General features: G+C 37.5%; 1 protein-coding gene across 8 annotated transcripts in view; it reads left to right on the forward strand.

Annotated features, from left to right (window-relative positions):
* Positions 1 to 11,222, forward strand: part of TANGO2 (transport and golgi organization 2 homolog) — an 82,074-nt gene extending 70,852 nt beyond the window's left edge. For 7 of the 8 annotated variants that reach the window (XM_075898336.2, XM_075898335.2, XM_075898341.2 and 4 more), the window contains 2 exons: positions 1,500 to 1,604; positions 7,676 to 11,222. In XM_075898336.2, coding sequence (XP_075754451.1) covers positions 1,500 to 1,604; positions 7,676 to 7,796 — 226 coding nt within the window. In that variant the 3' untranslated portion in view covers positions 7,797 to 11,222. Of the gene's footprint in view, positions 1 to 1,499; positions 1,605 to 7,462; positions 7,529 to 7,675 lie in introns of all 8 variants that reach the window. The other variant, XM_075898339.2, reaches the window with a different exon arrangement.
* The last annotated feature ends 4,233 nt before the right edge of the window (positions 11,223 to 15,455 follow it).

Here is a 15,455-nt window from a genome sequence, read left to right on the forward strand (position 1 = left end):
TGCACTCGTTCCACTATTTTTAAGTTCCCTTTTTACTATTCATTTGACGTTACAGTACTAATAAAAAAACACTGTGCGTCAAAAAAGTTGCTGTGCTTTGCTATTTATTTAGCAGAAAGACAGCCAGGCATGGGGTACTGCACAACTCAAATGCACGTGAATCTAAGATGTTGCAATTGTGCTAATAGACACCTATGAGTATAACTTTGGTAGCAAAAGGGGAGGATATTAAAAGTAACTTCAAAGTTCAAAACTTGAAAATAAATGGCTGAGATTTTTTCAAAGTAGTGTATGGGATTTAAGAATTAAAGATATCTTTCATATGAAATATTTGGCACTTCATAAACATTAGTTCTGTGAGCTGACTAATAGGCTTTTTGGGCGAGATTTAATTCCCAGAACTAACCCAATTCAGGATCTATTTCCCTGTTTGTAGCAGGCATGGTGTCCTCTAAACACCTCCCTTTTTTCTTCCCACTTGTGTACACAATCTGTTTAGGCTCATTTTTTGGGGGGGGAAAATAGTACAATCCGGAACAATGTGCTTCAGTAATTAATAGGTGTAACTAAACTTTATCTTCAAACTGCATCATCTCTTTGTGCAGCAGGAAAAACTCTAGAAAAGAGGACCAAATGAGTTAGTATCTTTCTACCCTCATCTTTGGTGCCCCAAGTGCCTAAATGGCTGCTGAGTTTTGTCTTATTTTGATAGAAACTGGCACAAGTTGGCTTATGGTAGGAGGCAGAAACTTGAATAGTAATGGGAATGAAAGAGGCAAAGGACCACATACGGGCAAAGGGGGGAGGAAATAGTATTTTTAAAATTTGTCTTTCCAGATCTCTGTTGGATTAGTCAGTTATTGCACTTCACCGTGAAGTTCTCCTTCTAAATACCTTCCAGATTCAATGATGATGGTATCCATCAATTTCTAATTTTTTTGCCACCTAACACAAGATCATTTTGTGCTGCCAACAATTACATCAGTGCTATACATGGCAAACTTGTTTACTTTGGACATTTATTAAGCATTGTGCAGTATAATTTTCCAGCTAAACCATGTGGTTCTTGAAGATTGCAGACAAGATTCTGTCTAAAACAAGTTATTCCCATGAGTCCATCTTGAACAATATTTGTTCTTATACTTTGTATTTTAAGTTACGTGACAATAAAGGTGTTCTTTTATTTCAGGAGACACTACATAAATACAGAAAGAAAGTAATAGCAATGAAAGGAAAAAAGACTGTTAAAACATCATTAAAATATTTAATAAATAAGAAGCTGATAAAATGAAAGTGCAAGTCCTTAAATTTTCTCTTAGACACAACTGACAAACCTTTTTGTCTTTGGTCCCTTATTTCCATATTTCTTTTAAAAATAACATTTATTTTGACATTTTGCCTTTATCATTAACCAGCTGTGTGATGATTATAGTTAGAAAGTGTAGGTAGGTTTGTTTTGGATTAATACTGGGCAAGTAAAAGAGGTATTTATTTTTCAGTCAACTACCAGACCCTGCAATAGAGGATCAAGGAAAGGAGTATGTACTGCCTATACTGAACAAATATGCTGCTGTTTGTGTTCGTTGCCCAGGCTATGGAACAAGGTAAAAATAAATACTTCAAGGTAAAATACATATCGTGATACAATAGTTGTCTGTCTGAAGTCAAATGCTGCCAAAAATCATTCTAGGCCATAAAGCTGGTTTGTTTAGTAAATTCATGCCTTGGTATTAGTTACTGGTAATTCAGTAAAATATCTTCTGTTGTGATCTTTTTTTATTCTCTAGTTTTGTATCTTAGACTTTGCTTTGTCCATCATTACCTGTTTTACAATTTGTCAGACACTTACTAATAATTGTAACTTCTTTAAAGTTAAGTAGTTTAACCCTTTCAGAAATGCTGTTCTTACTATTCACCTCTTCCTATTCAGAATGCCAGTTTCAGAATGTTTATTGTATTCGCCCCATAAAAGTTCATTAGATCAAAAAATCACACTGGCCCTCTTGGCACAAGTGTGCACATATAAACAATTTACTTCCACAATTACTTCTAAGTACATGAAAATTCTATACTTGACATTGCAGCCTACAGCAAAATTTCGCATGCATCAGCATCTCATTTGCCTCTTTCCTCCTCTTCTCATTAGTCCTTAGAGAAACCAGATAAAACTTAAAATCTCCTAAAGGTTACCAAATCCAGTCTTTGGGTCCATGTCTAGAATACGCTGGAGTATTTTTGCCAATCCTATTGTTGAACATAGCAGGGAGAAGGAGGTACTATTCTATCACTAGGGAGTCTGTTGCTATCTAGGACACCTGTTGCTGTCATGTGTAACCACATTCTGACATTTTTTTAAATTTGGAGCTCAATTTTAGTTTTTCCTTACTTTTTTCATCCTTCCTTTTTCCTTTGTATTTTCACATATTCCCTTATTGTACCTTTATTTTAACTTTTTAATTTGCCTTTTTGGCACCTGAATGTGACCGACTATAAAGGGAAACTGATTTAGGGTTATTCAGTTTTCTTCTGCATTAAACATTTTATATTTTTATAGTTAGCTGTAAAGGAATCTGACAATGATCATTCAGTTTTGCTTCGTAGCCATTCAGCTGGACTTATCACTAGATCTGAGTGAATATTTGATTTTCTTTTTTCAACTTTGTGGCCATACCAAGAAATATTGGGGAGACTCATTTCAGATTGACCTAATAGTGAAATTATTTAAATAAATCATTTAACCAAAAAAAATCATTTTTGTTTTTGGGTATTTTTACCATTTTTTTTTTTGCAAGTAATTGCAGTAAACACAGAACTGTATTTTTGGGCACATAAACTACTGAACAGAAAGATTTCTCCCAGCTCTGTTTATCTCAGTTTGGTCTGCTGCTCCTCTGTTCACCTCCATGAGCCAGCATATGAGCAAAGTGACAGATCTGCTAGCAAGTGATGAGTTATATTACACCTTAGAAAGTATTAGTACATTATACTGACCTGCTTCAAGTTTTGATTCCAAACATGAAGTAAACAGCCTTGCATGGAAGGATGCAAACCTTTTTGTCTCTTCTACTTAAGTGGAGAAAATACAGTTTTATTTTTATGAAGGTAATTTTTATTTCAGATTTCTTTAAAAAGGGATTGTTAAAATGTTTCCATTTAATTTTTGTCAGTAATTTTTAAAAAATGAGAATTTCCTCAGTGTATTTTTCTTCATTCCTATAAACTCTTATCTGCCCAGCCAGATCCAGGAATGCAAGAAACTGTGGACTTTCCCTTGCTCTCTGACAGTGACTAAGGGGAGCAGCCAGCACTGTCCCTGCACAAATTTGGGAGGCGTAGCTTCAGCTCCCCCTGCCCAATTTCTCCAAAGTGCACCAGAGGATGGGAGGTTTGGGGTTGGGGCAGTCCCAGAGGAGAGGCACCCCCCAGCTAGTCCCTTTCACCTCCCTCGTCATTCTGTCACTTCTATGTATCACTTTGAGAATCCATTCCATTCCAGGTACATCCCATTTTCCTGGCACAACCAAACTCTTACGTTCTTCTAAGGGTACGTCTATACTTGCTCCCTAGTTCGAGTTAGGAATGCAAATGTATGCGACCGAAATTGCTAATGAAGCAGGGATTTAAATCTCCTGCACTTCATTAGCATGATCTCGCCGGTGCGTTACTCCGCTGAACAGTTGATTCGAACCAGGAAGTGTGCACTGGGACACATTAGTTCGAACCAAACGCCTTGGTTCAAACTAACATTACTCATTTTTGAGGAGTAATATTAGTTTGAATCAAGGGGTTTGGTTCAAACTAACACGTCCCAGCGCACACTTCCTGGTTCGAATCAGCTGTTGAGCGGAGTAATGCGCCGGTGAGATCATGCTAATGAAGCGCGGGAGATTTAAATCCCCCGCGCTTCATTGGCAATTTCAGTCACCTACATTTGCATCCCTTGCTCGAACTAGGGAGCAAGTGTAGATGTTCCCTAAGTTAGGATAAGAGGAAGCTGTATGCCAAATTTGGTGGTGCTAGTTCTTACCCTTTAGGAGGAGTTCTTGAATAGACACAGACAAATGCTCTAAATTATAGATTTATTGTGGTGAGATATCTGTAATAACTAGAAGCCGTGTTCACAGATTAAGAATTATTATGATCAATGGAATCCTTCTCCTAATTGTGCTCACTTTCCTAAGTGAGGTATATGCACTTTCTCTCCCAAAAAGAAAGCAATAAATGTTGTGAATCAGTTATTGTAATGAAAAGGCTTGCATAATATGTATCTGGCACTCTAACCTGAAGCTGGCATGGTTATGGCTCAGCTTATTTCTGGCCGCAGAGAATTCCTTAGCTATGGGTCTACCAGGGAAAATAAACTGGCTACCCAATCACTGGCTCCATCAGTTATAGCTGTCTTAGGGTATGTCTACACAGCAGGGCTAAAGTCAAATTAAGCTACGCAACTTCAGCTTCGTCAATTGTGTAGCGGAAGTTAAATAGCTTAACTCAGCTCTCTACATAGCAGAAAGTCAAAGGACGAACTCTTCCTTTTACTTTCCTTACTACTCATTAAATGAAGGAGTTGGAGTGAGAAGTCCGCCAGCTTGACACATTTGAAATAAAGACTTGTAGTACAGACATGCACTATGTTATTTTGGAATAACTGTCAGTATTTCCTGCTGTGTAGATGTACCCTTAGTGGATAAATAAATGAGAAGTAATAAATGAAATGGTTGGTCCTCATTTTGCTAGGGGATTTAAAGTATAACATTGGAACCTTTAAAGAGATTTGGAGAGAACTCACTGAGAAGGTGTAGCAAAATGCAGAGCATAGCTTTCATATGTAATAAAATACATGAAGTAGCATTTATTTATGTACTGGTACTGAAGTTCTAAAGAAATACATGAAGGGAGATACTTGGGTTTTGTGTTTCACTGGTTGTATTTCACCAATTTTAAGGAAAGAAGTAATGTCATTGTACATTCGTTAACTAAATATTTAGACATAGTTTTGAGCTATTCTTAATATATTAGTCACTTTAAGCCAAGTCTACACTACAAGATAAGGTTGAATTTATTAAGGTCTACTTTTTAGCACCTGATTTTGTTAAGTCAAAGGGGAACATCCCCACTGTGCATAAGAATTTGATGAAGTTCAAAGTTATGCATCCCCAGTAAAATAGCTACTGTCGACTGAGTGTGATGCACCATTGAGTAGCACTGATCTCGAGCATCTGTTCACCTCCTTTGTCTTCTGGTATGACTTCCTCAGCTCCTTTAATTTCACATGGCACTGCTGGACATCCCTGGTGCATCCTTTCTCCTCCATGCCTTTTGTGATCTTGGCATAGATATCTGCATTTCTTTTGCTGGTTCGTAGTTCTGAAAGAACAGATTCTTCTCCCCACACAAAAGTGAGGACCAGATTGTCCTGCATGCTCCATGCTGGTGCTTGTCTGTGGCCCTGGGCATTCATGTTCAGGTGTATTGTGCTGAGATGTGTCACCTGCTCTCAGGTCTGCTCATCACACTGGGCACACAGGAAATAAAATTCAGATTTTCCCAGGGCTTTTCCTCTTACCTGGAGAGCAATAAAGTTGAATGTCCTTATTGGAGTAGTCACAGCAGGGCACTGTGGGACACCTCCTGGAGGCCAACAACTCTACTTTCACAGCACTGCATCTGCACTATGCATGGGCGGTTGATGCAGCTGAGACTGAAGAAGGCAGGCTCCCAGCCCAACTACAGCCTCCCCCCTTTGCTGAGGCCCTGCCCCCATTGGGAGGGGAGGAGGCAGAGCAGAGTGCCAAGTGCTCCCAGTCTCTCCAGAGCACCAGGGGAGGGGTGGAGAAGTGGGGCAGCGCACCAAGCATGTCCCAGCCTCCCTGGAGCACCACGAAGGGAAAAAGAGGAAAGGAGAGTGTGCGCACAGCACATCTATCGGAGCAGTAGGGGAGGAGAGGAGGTGGTTCCCTTCTCCCCAGCCAGGAACTCAGGGAGGGCAAGCACTGGGAGCAACAACACTCTGCCCCCCAGAACACCTATAGTAGGTACTCTGGGGTTATAGTGTGGGCATGGCCAGGCTGGTGATTTGGGAAAGGAGAGCCAGCTCATGGCACTACCGTAACGTTGACCATGCAAGGTCAAATTTAAGAGCCCTTAAAGTCAACGGAATGGGGTTGGTGGTGTGGACTCATTGTTTAGAAATTCAACCTAACATGGTTAAGTTCAACATAAACTCCCAGTGTAGACCAAGCCTTGATTCACCATGCCAGGTCTAGTATTTCCAACTCTGAATATAAGACAACATAAGTCCAATAACATTTTCTGGCTTTTATCCCAAACACTCAGATTATCTGGCATGAATATATGAGAGGCATTTTCATCATTGGTGGAACTATTGTTCACATATGTTGAGAAGTTGCTGCTGATGTAGTGCATGACCATTACAGTATCTCAACACATCACTGGCATTAGGACAGAACATAGGGAGTCATCCATTCACTATGAAGGGTTCTGATTCTGGGAGTCAAAGTGGAATAAATCCCCAGTATAAGACAGCGTAGGAAGAGTATAGTAAACATCTAAGCAGAACTAGTCTAGACTATGTTTTTACCTTTGCTGTTTCTTTGTTTAGAACTTCAGTTATAAATAATACTGCACATGTCTTCTCATCCAGTAATTTCTATGCTCTTTATAAATATTTGGCCTCATCCCACTCAAGTAAATGTACCCATTTCGCAGATGGGTGAGCAGAAGTGCTTTGACCAATGCGACAGAATTAGTAGTAGCATTAGGGATGGAACTGAGAATTGTGGACTGCCAGTCCTTTAAGTGAGCCAGTAGACTAAATTGCTGTGTGACAATACAATTAATGTAAAACTGAGGTCAATTTGGATTTGAAATAAGGGACAAATAACAAGTACATCGATATTTCTGAACATCTGTGATTTACAGCTGGGCTAATTAGAACTAAAACCATAGCTAGAGAGGACAACAAGTTCTCACACCTCACAAAGCCTTATTTTTTTTCAGTGTAAATCAGAAGTAGTTGCACTAAAGTCAGTGGAGTTACTTTTAGCAGTTTTGTATCAATCTGTGAGGGGACTTGCATCTCAGTGTTTAGAAATTGCTCTTCAAGATAATATACCCTTAGGGAGAGTAAATGTGAAGTTCTTGTATGACCTTGCATCTGTGTCCTCAGGTGGTAATTTGTATATTCTGGGCTGCAAAGCTGAGGAGATTTTTATTAGCATTTTGTATCAAAGGGAAGAATGCAGACATGAGTTAATATAAATCAACAAGGATGTGTGTCTGATAATATTCATGCTAACTAAATGCTGTCAGGTAAAATTCATTTCCAGGCTAGAACTGACTTTAATATATTCAGCAATTAAAAAGCTTATTGTTAGTTTCTCTGCTATTTATTGTTCTTCTTATCCGTCAGCCTGAACCTTTGTGTGGTTTTTCCTTTAAGTGCAGCCATGAAGCAAGATAGTACAGAGTTTCATTCAGTGTAATGCAGCGGGGGAGGGGAATTCAAGTGAGTCCTTCGAATCTGATTTTATTGGTGTTTTTTTAGACCTATTTTTCTGTGATGCTACTTTAGTCTAAATTAGTAAAATAGTATTGTGCAAATAATTAGGCAAAAATGAAGTTTAAAATGTCTTCTTCCCTTGTTTTCTTTCAGGACTAACACAGTCCTTCTCATTGATGCAGAAGGACGTGTTACTTTCACAGAGCGCACCATGCTCAATGCAGATATCAACAAATGGAAAACAAGCACCTATCAGTTCAAACTGCAGACTTAACAACTTTCCATTTGAATGGATCGTGATAAAAAAAAAACACAAGAACAAGCCATTAAACTCCACTGAAGGCTTTGTACCAGCCTCCAAAACCCAGAAATGGCAAGAAAAAGCTTATTAAATCCATAGCATACGCCAGCAACTACCAAAACCTTTTGCACAAAACTAAGGAAAGAAAGTAACATTTTGGTTGGATTAAAAAGCATTGCTTCTTGTACAAATATTTGTTTTAAATATAAGGGACACAGTTTATTTTCTGGACACAATTTTTAAACTAAATTGCTAATATGCAGGGGATAGATATTCAAGGTATTGAGTGCTTCTTACACGGTGCTAAATACCTCAACTCTCTTTTTATTTCAGTCAGAGCTAAAGACATGCAGTACCTTGGAACTTAAAGTCCTATATTATTAAAGTTCAGAGATTTTCAGAATCTAACTTAAACCTTTAGAATGAATAATGATAACTTTTTGTACTTCACTCAATTTGAACAAAGACAAACTAGTCAGATACATTTGTTCATAGTTGATTTTTAGTCACTTTGTGAATTGGCCCAACTATGTAATATGACTTCTGGAAATGATCCCCAGGAATGGTGGTGATGTAAATCATAAAAAAAATACAATTCTATAAAACAAAACATATCTATTGATTTTTAGGCCAAAATAGTTTTAGAAAATGTCTGTCTTTTCAACATATGCTTATAAGGTTTTTTGGGCATTGATGGATGTAAGTTATGTTTGCAACATTGGTTGTTTCAGTGTAATTATAATATTTTTTTTCAGAAATATACAGTGGAGCAGTGTTCTGCATAGGGAAAAGGGCTGTTATTCTTCACAAGTCTATTTTCCCTAAAACAGTACTGTGTTGAGTAAACAGATGATACAAGCTAAATCATTCTCATTTGTACCCAGTACCTGCTTCTGATGAGGGAATGAAACTGAAGTTTGGCTCTGTGATCTGTAATCTCTTGCTCAGGAGAGATTAAAGCATCATAGAGTGTCATGGGATCCCTCTGATGGGAAGGAATCAGCTGCTCTGTTTGGTGGCACATTATTTGTTGACATACAGTCTAACCAGCAATGTAGGCCTCTTTTCTACTTCTAGATTGATAACTAGTAGGATATGTTTGCAAACAGAAAGTGATCTATATGAATTTATACTTACACTTTTTGTAAGTTTTGGTATTAGCTTTATTTCTGTACTGGTAATAATGTGTTAAAAGCTGGGAGTGAAAGCAGTTATTGGTTATATGGTGACATTATTGCAGTATGATAGTGGTGGGAAATCAGGTGTTAAAAAACTTTCCATGTTCCTTTTAGCTGTAAATTATGAAGTTGGTTATTTAAATCCATGTTTTCTTTCCATAAGCCAATATCAATGATGCATGATAGAGAGAATCTCTTGCTAATGTCAAAGTATTTTAAAATCCTAGATTATTTTTGCTACCACTTTAATTGCAATTTAACTTACTCCAAATGCCAAACCTTGACTCATTTATTAATTGAGTGTGATGTTCAGAGAACTATAGATTCAGAGAACTGTGGAAAAGATTGCAACTGTAACAGTATTTCCTGAATTGTCCATGGAGAGATTCAGCCGTTTTCTCTACTCAGAGCCTATATTTAGTATTGAAATGCTTAGCGGAAATGGCGGCCTTTTAGGGTGCAGTGTGTGTATGACTGGAAACCGTAATTCTTACTGGGGTTACAATAGAACTGCAAATGGTTAATTCCAGAATAAAGACTATACAAACAATAATCATATTAATCCCTCTTGTAATTATTTTAGATAAGTTTTGACTGTTTAAATATTTCTAACAATGCCAGATCAGCTCTGATGTGCTTGGCTGAGCATGTGTTTCAGTGCTTTGCTTGATCAGGGCCACACTGTAATAAGTAAGTGCACCTTCTGATGAATTTTAAGTACCACACTGTTTCTGCAATTATACCTGTTTGTGTGTCATGCACTTAGATTGTTGGCAGTGAACTTCATTTTGGGGTAAGTGGGAGGAGAAACTAATAGATTTTTCTTCTCTTGAGCTATGGGGGGAGTTTACTATTTCTTTACGTAACTATTTATTCTCAATTAAATTAAAACCTTTTGGAGGACATGTGTTTTAATATACATATAAACTACAAAGTAATCTGCTGTACTTGCAAACATAGTGAATATAAACACAAGCAAAAAAGTCCATAATCAGTAATACACGCAATTACTTTATAATTTAAAATTAATAGTTAAAAATGTCTCGTTCGAATATTCAATAACAGTCCGTTTTTATTCCTAATGTTCAAGAATTCTGATTTAGTCCTCTCCATTTTGGTTGAGCCTTGAACCTCTAGGCTTTGTTCAACATAGTACTAAAATACTATTTTCAAAATATGAGATTGATAACTGGCAAGTATGTATGTAACTGATCATTCACCATCTGTTTATCTATGTCAGAAACACTACCAAAGTATGAATGGCCAAAATTTGATATACATTTAAACTTGTTACCTACATGGAAAGTGGAAATACTTGCAATTGCTTTTCATCCTCAAAATATTTTACCAATACCAGTCTTCAAAACAGTCCTTTGAGGTCGGTGAGTATTAAAGTAAAGTATTAGCCCACTTTGAGGTTTATTGATAGGGAAATTATAAATGTATTTATTTAAGGTTTATTGATAGGGAAATTATCTCCCTACCCAGAGACAGATTGTTAGTGTCAGAGATTGGATTCAAAAATCTTAACTCCCTTACCTGTAATTTAAATCAGTCTCTTGACATCTGGGTTTTGTATTCAGTTTATCCAACTTCTAATTGGGGAGAGTTGAAACCAAAAAAATCACACATTGCTTTAGGAGAACTCCACAAGATATTCAGAGTTCCTCTGCTAGGTTAATACAGTGATCCTTCCTTATTCTTCTTGAATTTTTATGGAAATTTTGCCCTTGGCTTTGGTGGAAACAGGATCAGGCCCCCTATTCACAGAGCTGCATTAATATCAGCAACAGTGCTCAAGCACAGAAATGTTCAGGTATTATTAACTGCATAAGTTTGTGTTCATTGAGGAGTGCTAATTTTAGTTGTTTTCAATCACTGGAAAAGTCAACTGTAACCAAATGACAAGACCAAATTGACAGAGAACACATTTTATTTTATAAGATATTTTAAAGAGACTATAAATGTAAAACTACAAATCAGATTATTGGATGACATGCTTTTAGGTTTCCTGCTGTGAAATTAATCTGTGTGGGGTATTTATTTAAAGTCTTAGGGTTACCGAAGCTTTCTCCTTCCAGTTTTCTTCCACTGTGATGATTAGAATTTTTAAATACTATTTATGCTTCTTGAGTCCATTTTTTCCCTTTTTAAGCTTTTTTTAAATGTTGTCATTTGTATATCTGTATGCAAAGTCCGAATAAATTGGTGACCAAATCTTTGCCAGCCTAATAACTGTGTGTTTTGTACTGTGTGCACATGATGGGTTAGAATAAAGAAACACTCAGTAATTTTATAGGGAGTAGAAATAAAAGATATGTGTAGAATTACATCAGTTTCCAACAAGGTTTTTTTCTTCTTAGAATGGCTTTTTCAAAACTGCTTGGCGTTGGCCTCACAGAATGACTAGTAGGTTCACTTTAGCATGAAAGAATAGGGGGAAAGTTGTGGTCACATGCTGATGTTTGACTGCATAGGCATACTTTTTTCAATACATTTCTCTGTGGATTGTGGGAATAAGTACTCAAAATGCACAAATTCTCTTGGAAATAGAGCAGAAATGCATATTGTTTGAGTAAATGAACAGATTACAAGAGTAATTAACTGAGTGGATTTCTCAGAATTCATACTAGCCCTGTGCCACACTTTTTGCCAATATCTTTCTTCTAAGCAGCTGACTGTTCTCAGAAGCTTTAACTATTGGTACTCTATGCACAGCAAGACCAGGTGGAAAATGTGAAGACTCTAACAACCCATGTTTATCTCCCTGCCTGTCACAACCTCTGGTTCTTCTTAAATTCTTTAAGGAGGCATTGGGAACATAATTACTATGCCTTGTATAGATATGTAGGGAAGTCAGAAGTGCTTGCTTTTGTATTTTCCTGTTGGTTTGCTGTCAACCCATGGACTTGAGTTTGGATTTTTTATTTTTTTTTGGTCCAGCACTGTCTCTTAGAATCCCCACTTTTACCCTAACTGTCTTTTGTGCCTCACATCTAAGAGCATAAAGGGAAGGACAACTCCATGCATTCATCAATTCCTTTTCTCTACCTGTGGTAGAAATGTAGCCGTGTTAGTCTGGGGTAGTTGAAGCAAAATGCAGGACAATGTAGCACTTTAAAGACTAACAAGATGGTTTATTAGATGATGAGCTTTCGTGGGCCAGACCCACTTCCTCAGATCAAATAGTGGAAGAAAGTAGTCACAACCATATATACCAAAGGATACAATTAAAAAAAATGAACAAATATGAAAAGGACAAATCACATTGCAGAACAGGAGGGGATGCGGGGGGGGGGGGGAGGAAGGAAGGTAAGTGTCTGTGAATTGATGATATTAGAGGTAGGGAGAGTGGGATGTTTGTGAGTTAATGGTATTAGAGGTGATAATTGGGGAAACTGTCTTGGTAATGGGTGAGATAGTTCAAATGTTTGTTAAGTCCTTGTTGGCAAGTGTCGAATTTTAACATGAATGACAGTTCAGAGGATTCCCTTTCAAGTGCAGATGTAAAAGGTCTTTGTAGCAGAATGCAGGTGGTCAAGTCATTGAGAGAGTGTCCTTTCTGGTTAAAATGGCAAGAAACTGTTTTCTCTTTGTGATCTTGTCTGATATCTGTTTTGTGGGCATTAATCCTTTGGCGAAGTGTCTGAGATGTTTGTCCAATGTACATAGCAGACGGACACTTTTGGCACATGATAGCATAGATTATATTTCTGGATGCGCAGGAATATGTGTTCTTGATCTTATAACTCACTTGGTTAGGTCCAATAATGGTATTAGCAGAATGAATATGTGGACAAAGCTGGCAACGGGGTTTGTTGCAAGGGAAGGTACCAGGGTTGGTATTAGTGTGGTATGTCCTGTGGTGGTTGGTAAGAATCATCTTGAGGTTAGGTGGTTGTCTATAGGAGACTATGGGTCTGTCTCCCAGAGCCTCTTGGAGTATGGTATCCTGTTCCAATATAGGCTGTAGTTTATTGATAATGTGTTGGACAGGTTTAAGTTGGGGGTTGTAGGTGATGACAAGTGGTGTTCTATTGTTGGTTTTCTTGGGTCTGTCTTGAAGTAGATGGTTTCTAGGTATTCGTCTGGCTCTTTCAATTTGCTTTTTTATTTCTCTGGGTGGGTAGTTGAGATTTATAAATGCTTGGTAGAGATCCTGAAGCTTCTGGTCTCTGTCAGTGGGATTAGAGCACATGTGGTTGTATCGAAGGGCTTGGCTATAGACGATGGATCGCGTGGTGTGTTCTGGATGGGAGCTGGATGAATGTAGGTAACTGTATGAGTCGGTGGGTTTTCTGTAGAGCACACCACGTTCTGTAGAACACACCACACGATCCATCGTCTAGTGCAGATGTAAAAGGTCTTTGTAGCAGAATGCAGGTGGTTAAGTCATTGAGAGAGTGTCCTTTCTGGTTAAAATGGCAAGAAACTGTTTTTTCTTTGTGATCTTGTCTCAATGACTTAACCACCTGCATTCTGCTACAAAAACCTTTTACATCTGCGCTTGAAAGGGAATCCTCTGAACTGTCATTCATGTTAAAATTCGACACTCTCCGAGAAGGAATAAACAAATACTCAAACTATCTTACCCATTACCAAGATAGCTTCCCCAATTATCACCTCTAATTCCATTAGCTCACAGACATCCCACTCTCCCTACCTCTAATATCATCAATTCACAGACACTTACCTTCCTTCCTTCCCCCCCCCCTTGCATCCCCCTCCTGTTCTGAAATGTGATTTGTCCTTTTCATATGTGTTCATTTTTTAAATTGTATCCTTTGGTATATATGGTTGTGACTATTTTCTTCCACTATTTGATCTGAGGAAGTGGGTCTGGCCCACGAAAGCTCATCATCTAATAAACCATCTTGTTAGTCTTTAAAGTGCTACATTGTCCTGCATTTTGCTTCAGCTACCCCATACTAACACGGCTACATTTCTCTCAACTGTTACAATAGAATCCTAATTTTGTTCAATTTGGTGGCATGCTAAAGGAGAGACAGAGTTCCCACATAAACCCATGATTAATATGCAATCAAGAAGCATTATTTGACCAATTATCAAGCCACTCAGGTAACTTCTAAAGCATTTTTGAGACCCACCTTATTAACTGATCTAAGGTGTCACTAACTCTCCCTACCCAGTCCCAACCATAAAGGAATGCTGGGTCAGATCTGGATTGTATTCTAGATATCTGAGTGTAAAATCCAGGGTGTGTGGTTTTTTTAAATTATTTATCATGCAAGTGAAATGCATCAATAACCAAATATTGAGACAATATCTCAAAGAAACTTAAGTTCTCATTTACAATGGCACAAAATATTTACTAATGTCTCAAAACGAGTCCTTGAAATATCTAGGGAATAAAAAGTTAATTAAGCATTTTAAACTTGAAATTTAGCCAAGCAATGTAAATAATAAATATTGTGCCTCTGGTTTAACAAAGACCCTTATTTATATAGAATATTAACTCCTCGAAATTAGTTCCACATCATTCAGATTCAAGTAACAGAGCACTGGGTAATTTTTTGTCTGCTACATTTTCCACAGAGACATGCTGTTGATGAATTTTGAGGGCATATGAAAGGCTCTAGACTTGGTGAGAGCCCTATCTGTATTATAATCAACTGAAGAGGAAGCAGAAGAACAAACTGAGAACTACACGGCTCATTTGTGTAAATCATACTGTATTATTTAAGTTTAACAAGGAGAGCAAAGAGATAAAATTGAATATAGTTACACAGAGATACTATCCATCTGGTATATCCTGCCTCCTGCCTGGAGAAGAGCTTTAGAAACAATGAAAAAAGCAAGACGTGATTAGAGTGCTAAGATATCCTCCTTTCTTTATAGATGAAGATTAAAGGACTAGCCATGAAGTTATGGTGTATGAATACTGGAAAAACAGTTTACAGCAAACTAGAAAAAGTAACAGTTGCAGTGTAGAAGAGAACTTGAAACTTAAGAATGGGAGACCATATAAAATAGTATAAACCAATTTCCCTTTGTGGTTCACATAAAGGGTTTGACATGTCTGTAGTGGCATGATAAATGGGACAGAATATGAGTGCTCTCCTAAAGAATAGCTCAAAAGCCTGAGGAATGAACCAGAAGAAAATACAGTTGATTCTGCATAAAAAGAACAAATATAATGAAGATTCATTGTTCATTATGTTGAACAACATTCTAAGAATGCTGCAGAAGTTCAAGTGTAAATGCATTGATCACATGACAAGAAACCAGATGGAGAGTAATTCTAAAGTAGCTGCACTAGAAAAGGGATATTTGTTGGCACTTAGTAATATCTTTAAACAGCTGCTAATCACAGTATGATTTAACTAATGATGCTTAGTTTACAGTAAATTTACAAGACTATTGTCATTGACAGGAAATGATAACATTAACTAGTTTGCATCTAGAATGGGACATAATATTAATGCCATTTTCA

This window comes from Pelodiscus sinensis, chromosome Z (genome assembly GCF_052426305.1).
Source record: "Pelodiscus sinensis isolate ZL-2025 chromosome Z, ASM5242630v1, whole genome shotgun sequence".
In the NCBI taxonomy this organism is placed as follows: Eukaryota; Metazoa; Chordata; order Testudines; family Trionychidae; genus Pelodiscus; species Pelodiscus sinensis.